Source organism: Podarcis muralis, chromosome 1 (assembly GCF_964188315.1).
Source record: "Podarcis muralis chromosome 1, rPodMur119.hap1.1, whole genome shotgun sequence".
Classification (NCBI taxonomy): domain Eukaryota; kingdom Metazoa; phylum Chordata; class Lepidosauria; order Squamata; family Lacertidae; genus Podarcis; species Podarcis muralis.
The window spans coordinates 72,956,280-72,966,969 of NC_135655.1; the positions used below are offsets into that span (position 1 = coordinate 72,956,280).

At 46.9% G+C, this 10,690-nt stretch overlaps 1 protein-coding gene across 1 annotated transcript; it reads right to left on the minus strand.

Moving 5' to 3' along the window:
• Window positions 1-6,116: 6,116 nt before the first annotated feature.
• LOC114598994 (pleckstrin homology-like domain family A member 2) lies at window positions 6,117-9,271 on the minus strand. The gene is made up of 2 exons (XM_028733470.2): window positions 8,607-9,271; window positions 6,117-6,551 (listed from the first exon to the last, which is right to left on the minus strand). Exon 1 carries the CDS (start codon window positions 9,068-9,070, stop codon window positions 8,642-8,644), a length of 429 nt encoding a protein of 142 aa, XP_028589303.2. The 5' UTR covers window positions 9,071-9,271; the 3' UTR covers window positions 6,117-6,551; window positions 8,607-8,641.
• Between the last annotated feature and the right edge of the window lie 1,419 nt (window positions 9,272-10,690).

The window sequence follows — 10,690 nt, forward strand, 5'->3', positions numbered from 1 at the left end:
GCTATTTGGGCTGGTGAAGCAACTTTGGGCTGACATGTTGCCATACATTAATGCCAGCCTAGTTTTCACCATGCCTAGGCCTCCATTGCAATGTGAATGACTCAATTACATGGGTTCAGCTGACTGACTGATTTATTGATTTTCACCCTGCCTTCCTCAAAGGACCTTGAAACAATTTACATATGGTCCTCAAGCAGTCTCCTGTCCAGCCAGTTATACAGGCAACATACTAAAAACAAACAAGCTATAAGCAGCACATATTTTAAAATGCACAAGTACAAGTGTCGTGCTGACAGAGATACTGTCTGGTCCTCTGGTCAGGATGTTAAGTGCATGCACAATCTGGCAAAAGTCTATTTTCCTGTACAACTTGCAATAAACCATTTGGTGCCTACATAACTGGGAGGGTAGCATTTCCCTACTTCATAAGCATATTACAGAATAGTCTGACACTTGTGATGCAGAATTTATGGGCATCTCTAAGACAGGTGCAACAGTATCTCTCCTTGTTGTTGTTGAGTTGTTTAGTCATGTCCGACTCTACGTGACTCCATTGACCAGAGCACACCAGGCACTCCTGTCTTCCACAGTCTTCCACAGTTTGGTCAGACTCATGTTGGTAGCTTCGAGAACAATGTCCAACCATCTCATCCTTGTGATCTTTCCAAACATCAGGGTCTTTTCCAGGGAGGTGGCCAAAGTACTGGAGCCTCAGCTTCACGATCTGTCCTTCCAGTGAGCACTCATGGCTGATTTCCTTCAGAATGGATAGGTTTGATCTTCTTGCAGTCCATGGGACTCTCAAGAGTCTCCTCCAGCACCATAATTCAAAAGCATCAATTCTTTGGCGATCAGCCTTCTTTATGGTCCAGCTCTCACTTCCATACATCACTACTGGGAAAACCATAGCTTTAACTATACGGACCTTTGTTGGCAAGGTGATGTCTCTGCTTTTTAAGATGCTGTCTAGGTTTGTCATTGCTTTTCTCCCAAGAAGCAGGCATCTTTTAATTTTGTGACTGCTGTCACCATCTGCAGTGATCATGGAGCCCAAGAAAGTAAAATCTCTCCGGAAGTGTGCAATTGCACTTGTTTTTCTTCTTTATGATGGAGAGTTTTATTCACTGTTTCCTGAAAAATCTCAGTTTGACAGATGGAATGTGGAAATCTGGTTTGCTCCCCCCTCTTCTCTCCCTAGACTTTCTGGAACCACATAGTCTCATGCTGCATCAACTATATTGGCCAAGTTTACTGAAGGAAATGACCAGCAAAGATACTCCTCCCATGACTTCCTAATTCTGCAGTTCTAAGCAAAGAAGCAGGTCTGTAGTGCTGCTAACAGAAGCAACGTTGCTGCTGGCTCTCTGCTCCTCCCAAATTATGCCTCTTAGTTGCAGATTTAACCTTTGGGGAGACAGGGCAAATTTTATTAAGCTGTTGCAGAGTTTTCTCCTGATCATAGGCACTGGGGTTTTGCTGAGTCAGGCATCTGTCACATGTCACCCTTTTGAAGAAACCATCACTGAGATGCACAAGCTACATGCTGGGGCTCAGCATGATCCTTGATTTCAAGCTAGGGACCGGCAAATCATTCAGTTTCTATTCCTCTCCATTCCTCGTATCTTTCACCTTAACTTTGTTTCAAAAACATTTTTTTAAAAGTCCCCCTGAAAATTCATCAGCATTTTAGTGCAAATTTCTCCCAACAAGCACATTTTCCATGCACTCTTGCTTAATATGCACAATTTTGCAAATTGGCTTCCCCGCATATGAAGCATTTTAGTATATTATGTTTGTGATTACATGTTCCTTGGCTGGAGAAGTTCAAAGGATGGCTATGTTTCGGTTCATGCATTGTTTCAGATCAGAAAATGGAAATTAGGTAGGTCACCTGTAAATGTGGACAGAATCAATCCCCCCCCTCCCTAGTTCCAACTTTGTGGGCAGGGCACTTAGTGGCAAGATCTCATGCTTTTTGCATGCAGAAGATTCCAGTTTCAATCTCTGGCATCTCTAGGGCCTCTCTGCAGAGGCTTTGCCAGTCAAAGACAAGAGCAGAGTGAAAGGGGGAGAACGCAAACACCCTCTCTTCCTGCTTTAGAGTTTGCAGGCAACTCTTTGAACAAGCACCAGCGCTTATTTGCAGCACCCAGAAAACTCGTTCTACTTCAGATCCCCAGGATAATTTTCTTGACATGTTCTTTTGTTTTCAAAGGGTAATCCCGATGCCTTTCTACTGAAAATTTGTTCAGCAAACATCAACAATCCTAATGAATTATGGTGTGGCTGAGCAGTGCCCAATTTAAAGCCAGGACAAGGCAACTAGGCCAACATTCATTTGCAAGTGGCCACACTGGAAGCTGAGCAGGCACCAATTTCCCTTATAAAAGCGCCTTTGAGATGAAGCCTTGATGAGTTCCAGATGCCAATCACCAGCCCTCCCCCTCAGTTCCATTGTTTTGGAGCCAGCTGTACTGAGCAGTCCAAGACTGTCCAGTCCTTAACTCATTGGTTGACCAAGCAAAAGAGCATCCAGCTGTGTTTTTAAATGCAATTCACAGGCACAGATTCCTCATAAGGATGACTGTGGAGAGTTTTAGCCTGGAAATATGTGGGCTGGAGAAGGGGAATGATAAAAGTTTTGTTTTTTTTTCTTGATTGTCCTTCTGAGAAACTCATTAAAACAGGAAGTTACAAAATAATGATTATGTGTAATTTTCATCCAAGAAAATCATACAATACAGATAGCAGTGGTTGGTAATGTTGTGACTTGGTATGGCTGCAATTTTTAACTTTGCTGTTTTCATCACAGTAGGATGTGTATGTCATTTATTTAGGAGAGTGTGCCATTACAGATGTGCAGTGTGCTACTGTCTCCTCTCTATGAAAAAAAAATCCCCATCACTTATTTGCTGCACAGAGAAAGAGCTTCCATGTAAGAGGGCCCAAGTATGATTTGCAGACAAGATTGATGCTGTCTTGCTTATTTAGAAATGAAGTCATACCACATTACAGTGGTACCTCTGGTTGCGAACGGGATCCATTCCCACGGCTCGTTCGCAATGTGAAAAGCCTGCGACCTGAAGCGCCGTATCTGCGCAGGTGCATGGCGAAATTTGGTGCTTGTGCACATGTGCGAAGCGTGATTTAGCGCTACTGTGCATGCGCGAGCGGCAAAACCCGGAAGTAACCCTTTCCGGTACTTCCGGGTCACCGCAGGACGCAACCTGAAAAAAGGTAACATGAAGCAAATGTAACATGAGGTATGACTGTACACATTTCCAGGGCTAGCCTACCCATGAGACAAGATGGGGCAATTGTACCCACCTGCTTTCAGCAGCCAGAAATACCATAACCAGACACTGGAGAGACCTGTCAGGAGTAAGCATGGACCAATGGTACCAAATAGTATGGGAAACAGCCCTACTAGAAAAACTAACTAATAAATTGAAACTGACATGGGGACAAACAGAAGAAGACACCTTCACCCCGGTATGGCTCCCCTTTATCACACACACAGCCCAACAGGACAATGACAATAATCCACCAACAGCATACAAATCAATATGGCTAACCTGATCCAAAACACCCACCCACCTCACTCACACACAAAAACAAAGATCACCACAGCCAATCACAAGCAAACAATCACACCCTAGGCCAACCCCAACCTCTCTCACCACCAAAGGAACACAAGTGAACAACACAAACAACGCTGACATCAAACTCTACACACATTAAACATAATAGAAACACCGCCACCCGACCCCACCCCCATCCATCTTCCCTCTCTCCACCCCCCCTTTTCTTCTCTCTTTCTTTTTTCTTCTCCCCCTAATGCCTCAACAAATGAAATGGATTTGTAAAAATGTTACATGAAAAAAAAAATATGAGGCACTACACTTCTGTAAAACAAGAAAATCCTTAATAAAAGATTAAAAAAAAAAAAGATGGGGCAATTGCCTCGGGTAGCAGGGTCTACCGGGGTAGCAGATCCTGATGTTGATCTTTCTCCCCACCCCCACCCCGCCAAGTGGTTCCTGAAGCAGATCTTCTCTGGCCCCTTCTTCCCTGGAAGAGAGGAGGAAAGGGTGGGGTCATTTTGGGATCCTCCTCAGGTACCAAAATGTCTTGGGTAGGCCCTACACGTTACTATCACATGGCATGTGCTATATGCACCCTCTTGCCACCCTCTAGACTTCCTGCAGTGCAGTTGGGGCAGGAATGGTGTTATATGCTGAAACTCTCTTACCCCAGGGAGCAACCTGGCCTCTGAATTCTGCACCAGCTAAAGTTTCCAAACCATCTTCAGAGGCAGCCTCATGTATAACACAATGCAGTAACCAAACCTAGAGGTTACCAGAACATAGATGACAGAAGTTATCTCTGTCCAGCAGGGCTATCAACCAAAGCTGATGGAAGGCACTCTGTGCCACTGAGACCACCTGAGCTTCAAGTGACAACAGCAGATCCAGAAGTACCCGCAAGCTACATACCTGTTCCTTGAGAGGGAGTGTAACCCCATCAAGAACAGGCAATCTCCCATCCATCTGGTCTAGGGACCCACCCACTAACAGTATCCCAGTTTTATCTGGATTGAGCTTCAGTTTGTTAGGTCTCATCTAGCCTTTAAACAAGGCAAAGCAATGCATCCATCACATCCACTGCTATACCTGGAGGTGTAAAGAATTAGAGCTGTGTGTCATTGGGCATGTTGCTGACAATATTCTGCAAAACTCCAGAGAACCCCACTCAGCAGTTTCATGTAGAAGTTAAACAGCATGGGAGATGAAATTGAACCTCGGGGACCCAACATGGAAGCCTCCACAGGGCTGATGAGCACTCCCCAAGCACCACCCTCTGGAAACGACCATCCAAGTAGGACAGGAAGCACAGCAAAGTGGGGCCACCCACCTCTAACTTAGACAGCTGCTCCAGAAGGAAACCATGGCTGATGGTCCTGAAAGCCACTGAGAGATCAAGGCAAATGAACAGGGTCCATTTCCCCTGCCTCTCTCCCGAAAGAGGTCATCACACATGCTTTCTAGGCATGAGGCAAGCACAAGTCTGGATGAGCCTTTACTTGAGCTCTCCAGCAAGTGTGACTTGTGGTTCTTCTGCTTAGAGGCATCTTCTTCTCTGGAATACAGTAGCAGTGCCTGCACTTCCTGCACACTCTGATCTGAAATCTATGGGCTAGTCCTGTTCAGACGGAAGGATTCTATTTTGAGGTTCCTGCATAACCAGGTACAGGATCACAATTCATATACAGTGGTACCTCAGGTTAAGTACTTAATTTGTTCCGGAGGTCCGTTCTTAACCTGAAGCACCACTTTAGCTAATGGGGCCTCCTGCTGCTGCCATACCGCCGGAGCACGATTTCTTTTTCTCATCCTGAAGCAAAGTTCCTAACCCGAGGTAATATTTTTGGCTTAGCAGAGTCTGTAACCTGAAGCGTATGTAACCCGAGGTACCACTGTATGTCAGTAGGGTACTCAAAGAATTTTATACCATCAAGTTGAAAGCTGTTGCTGCTGGTGGTAAGAATTTAAACCTCAATTTAAGCTTGGGGCAACTGCTCTAGGAAATAGTGAAAGGTGAACCTACTGCCTGGCTTCTCTGCTCTGTAATATATTAAATGGCAACAACTTCCAGCTACTGAAACATGGTCTTCGTGACCCTATGGGTAGAGGTTAGTCATCCTAGCTTGCCATTCTAAATAGACTTTAACTCCTTTTGTACAGGTGGAAGGGCAGGCATGCTGGTGGAAATCCAGCTCTCTTTGCAGATTTGATCAGTGCAATATCTATACAGTCATACATTGGTTTTCAAATGCCATGGGAGTCGAATGTTTTAGCTCCCTAAAGATTGAAAACTGGAGGTGATTGTTCCAGTTTTCAAACATTCTTTGGAATCCGAATGCCCGACGTGAGTTCTGCAGCTTCCTGCAGCCAATTGGAAGCCGCGTCTTCGTTCCCGAACGTTTTGGAAGTCGAACGGACTTCTGGAACGGATTCCGTTTGACTTCCAAGGTACCACTGTAGTAATAATTTTACTGCCAACATCTTTTAGTCTAAATGCTAACAGCAATTACAAACAGAGGCTCATTTCAGATATGTGGTAAAATAAAGTGAACATATCACATCATTTATTTGGAATGGCTACATTAATGCAAAAAGCAACATTAAGACAGCTATTTGCTTAAAAAGCATTCATCAAAATAAATACAAAATATTGATACTACAAATAATTTAAACTATGTCTTTCCTCCCCACCAGGTGGTGTAGGATAGTCTTTGCATCTTATAAATATAAAACAAAATAGCAGTTTGCAAAGTGGGCCTCCTCTTCAGTTGGCCAGACTTTGTGTTTGTCAAAAGTTTCTTTGGTTTGCAAAAGCCTTTCAGCAAAGATTTGGCTCTCCTGCTCAGCAGCCTCATCAGATCCGCAGTCGCTGGCATCCTTCTTTGCTTTCCTTCATTGGTACCTTGCTCCGGTGCACTTGAATCACAGTCAAAGACACTTGGTCCTGTTGTCATCCAGAATAATGTTCTATAGATGGGGAGGGAGAGAAAGGTAAGAGGAAGTCAGCAAAATGACGAAGACCAAGTAGAAATCTCAAACTGGTTTTTAAAAGATTTGCCCAAATAAAAAATAATAAGAGCCTTGTGGCATCTAAAAGCAGGGGTGGCCAACTTACTGGCTATGTAAGAGGTCATCTGTGGTCTCCATAACCACACTATATATTTTTTGAAATTATATTGCTGGTTTGTTTGTTTTTTAAATGATTCTTTCTATAGGTCCTCTGTTGTAATACCATAATGACAAAAAGTCCCTACAACTCCCTCCCCTCATTTTTATAATAAACAAATGTTTTTTACTGACTATTCCCATGGATCCTGATGTGATTTTTGGCTGCAGCCATTTTGACTCATGGGCAACACTTTGGGAGTCAGTGTGGTCCTTCGCCTCAAAGTACCTAGTTATCCTTGCCTGAAGAATTAACAAGTTGATTTACAACAAAGGTTTTTATGGACCAAAATTTGCAAATGCTTTTGCCATGATAAACCTATTAATTTTTAATTAATATTTTTTTTAAGCGTCATAAGACTATTTTTGATGCAGCAGACTAAAATGACTACTCCTCTGGTAAATGCTTGAATACAAAATGAAGCAGCAGCTAATGCTGCATTTCTTAAGTTTCAGTGTAGGTTGCAGACGAGTCTTTCTTCCATATAATTAGTGGGATTAGGGTGAGAGGAGAACAATTGCTAGTGAATGTTTTAGGCAGAGTCCTCCAATTTGCAGAAACTAGAGTCAATGGAAATAGGAGCAGTACACTGGGGGGAAAAAATCCCCTCTTTTCAAATGGCATAGCAGGCAGCATTCAAAGTTGTCCAAAGGCACATTCACAATAAATCCCCGAGTTGACAGAGCACTAGGCAGTGGCTCTGAAACATTTACTGCCACAGACCACATGAAACCTGTTGAGGCCATCAACCTTCATACTTTGAAGTATCCTTGCTGAAGCCCAACATGTTTTGCAGCTTCAAGAGCAACTGAACACCCCTCCATTATAGTTTAATTACATTTTTACATGAATGATTTCTGGTCAGTCAGAAGAGAAGCACACACTACATAGTCTAAGTGGGCCAGCCCTATGTGGCACCAACAGGGTGCATAGAATTCTGTGCAGGAAAGACCCTTTGCCACTTTCCAAGAATCATGGTCTAGTTTCTCTGGAGAACATGGACTTCAGCCCGAAACACACATTCCACACTTCTTGCTTACTTTTTTCCTGCCAAAAATCGCTCTCCCTGCAAAGCCAGTCCTCCCCCACCTCTAGCCTCCTCTTTTGGCTTGCAGCATACCTGGCTGCAGTTTTGCAATCATGGACCACCACATGTTCTGCCCTTAAAAGTCCCAGGGGTGGCTGCTTGCACCCTCATCTCGCTCCAGCTGAGTTAGCGCAAACTCCAGCTTTGCCTGCATGTTGCACAAACACATTTTGTGCATTCCGATAGCAATGGCTCTAAAAGGAAGCTGCCTTATACAGAACCACCCATCTCAGGGTTGTTAGCAGCCCCCTCGGTTTCCAGAGTGGTTTCTCTCCCACTCCTACCTGGAGATGCCGTGGAGTGAACAAAGCAGCTGCTGTACCCCGGAGTGACTGCACTTCTCCTCCTCCCAAGTGCACTGGGCACTTTGGCTGACGCTGGTCCGCCAACAAGCGGCAAGAGGGGCTTGGGAGGAGGAAGAGAAGAGGCAGTTCAGCCACGGGGCGCCCTAAGGCCTGTTCCCACTTGGCGGCTGCTGGTTCTTTGTCTCCGCAGCCCAGGAAGCTAGAAGTTTTTCCGAACCCCGCACCTCCGGTGGAGTTTGCGGAGTCGACTTCGATCCAATTCCTTGTCCCTTCAAATCTCGCCCACCTCCGCCTTTGCTACTAAGCTTATTCCAACTGCAGCCTATATATGCAAAAGGCTCCTCGATCGGGACTAAGCTCCAGCCCACTTTAGTGCACGAAACGAAGAAGCCACCGGCTCACGATTGGCGATGGCCCTTTCCCTCCCCTCCACCCCGCCGCGCATCTCCTGCTCCCTCCTTCACCTTTGGTCTCTCGCTCGGGGGCGCGCGTGTCGGGCTCAGGGGGCGCGCGCGAGGCGCCTGTCCCGGGTGGCGGCGGCCGCGTGCTCGGCGGCCTCCTGGCGGCTCTTGAAGTCCTCGATGGCGCGCTTGTTCTGGAAGTCGATGAGCGCCATGGTGATGGAGGCGTTCCAGCAGCTCTCGCCCGGGCACCGAAAGTCGATCTCCTTGCGGTCCGTCGTGACGATGGTGAAGTACACGTACTTGCCCGTCCGCTCCACGCAATCCACCTTCTGGATGGAGCCGAAGCGCAGCTCCTTCCCGCCGCCGCCCCGGGCCTTGCCGGCCTCGGGCGAGAAGAGGCTCAGGCTGTCCTTGCTCAGCACCACCGCCTTCTTCTTCCACAGCTGGAAGAGGCTGTCGCTGCGCTTCTCCAGCTCGCCCTCGCGGATCACCTCCGACGGCGACGCGGCAGCCGGGCCCTTCATGCTGCTGCCGCTGCTGCTGCTGCTCCCCGCGCTCGCCAACAGAGCCGCCGAACCGAGATCGCCTCGAGGGACCCGCGCCAAGGCCACGCTCGCCCGCCTGTCTTGCTTGCCTGCCTGTCTTCCGACGGGGACGCTGGCCTCTCCCGCCGGCTCCGCGACGCTGCTGGGATTCGCTGTGCGCTTTGCGGGAGAAGAGAACCATTTATGGCCTTGGAGAGACGTCCCAGGCCCCGCCCTGCGAGCCCCGCCCCGCCTGCCGGCTCCGTCGCCCCGCCCACGCCAGACTGCCCCCCCCCCCCCGCGTTTTCTCTCTGTCAATTCCCCACGGTCTAACCCAGCGTCGTTCAACTCTCCACTGACAATCTTCTTTTAGCCATCATCACCACTGCAGGTGTTGCCCTGCAATGGTCATTGCAAAAGTGGGGTGCAGGACCTGACAATGACTTTCCCATCCCCACCCCCTTCCCAGCTAGGAGTGCTGGCTTTCACTAGAGTCTCGATTATTATTGCACCCTCTGTGGGTTAAACCACAGAGCCTAGGGCTTGCCGATCAAAAGGTCAGTGGTTCAAATCCCGCGACGGGGGTGAGCTCCCGTTGCTCGGTCCCAGTTCCTGCCAACCTAGCAGTTCGAAAGCACGTCAAAGTGCAAGTAGATAAATAGGTACCGCTCCAGCGGGAAGGTAAACGCCGTTTCCGTGTGCTGCTCTGGTTCGCCAGAAGCGGCTTAGTCATGCTGGCCACATGACCCAGAAGCTGTACGCTGGCTCCCTTGGCCAATAAAGTGAGATGAGCACCGCAACCCCAGAGTCGGTCACGACTGGACCTAATGGTCAGGGTCCCTTTATCTTTTTTATGGCTGGTAGCCGAACATGTGACCTGATGACACTGAAAAACGTTGCATATACAGTATTTGTGATGGGCCATTCAGAGGCACAAACCCTCACTTCAGCCCCATTCAGGTGCATGCAGAGCTGGGTGGAAAGTGGATTGCCTTGGCAGACTTTGTTAGGTCCAGTAGATCCTGGTGGTATCACTGAAGGTGCATAAGCCTGTGGACTGAGAGTCCTGCTTTTGGGAGAGTGGTTGGGGGGATTGACCCTGTCTCAGCCTTCATGAATTCATGGAGTGCTGGATCTTGTCTGCAAAGGGCTTTGATGTTGTAGTCAACACATGTGGAACATGCATGTCTGAGCCAGCCCCAAAGGGATGCTTCACAGATGACATCTTAACCTTAAACGTTTTGTGAGTTATATGCAAAAAAGTGAGAGCCGCAAAGCTGTGTTTGCAAACGTGTATTATACACTTACTAAGTGCACTCAACAAAGCACTGGAATGAAGTGTGGCTCCATAAAATGAAAAAGAAAAGAAAAGAGGAAAATGAGACTGGCCTGTGGCAGACAAAAATAGAAAAGCAAAACAGAGAAATCCAACTGAAAATGTAGAAAAAGGAATATGTAATTGAAATAGCCCACAAATAATGGGAAAAATTATTGGCACTATGTTGCTGCAGATTGATACCGTGCACAATAAAACACAACATAAACACATCAACCGATACACAGAATAATTATGAATTCACAAGGTGATTTTACAGGCGCAAGTGCTGGACTTGTGGGTAT

Bases quoted from the DNA above. Each gene is read 5' to 3' on its own strand.
- LOC114598994 (XM_028733470.2), bottom strand. From the start codon at position 9,070: ATGAAGGGCCCGGCTGCCGCGTCGCCGTCGGAGGTGATCCGCGAGGGC.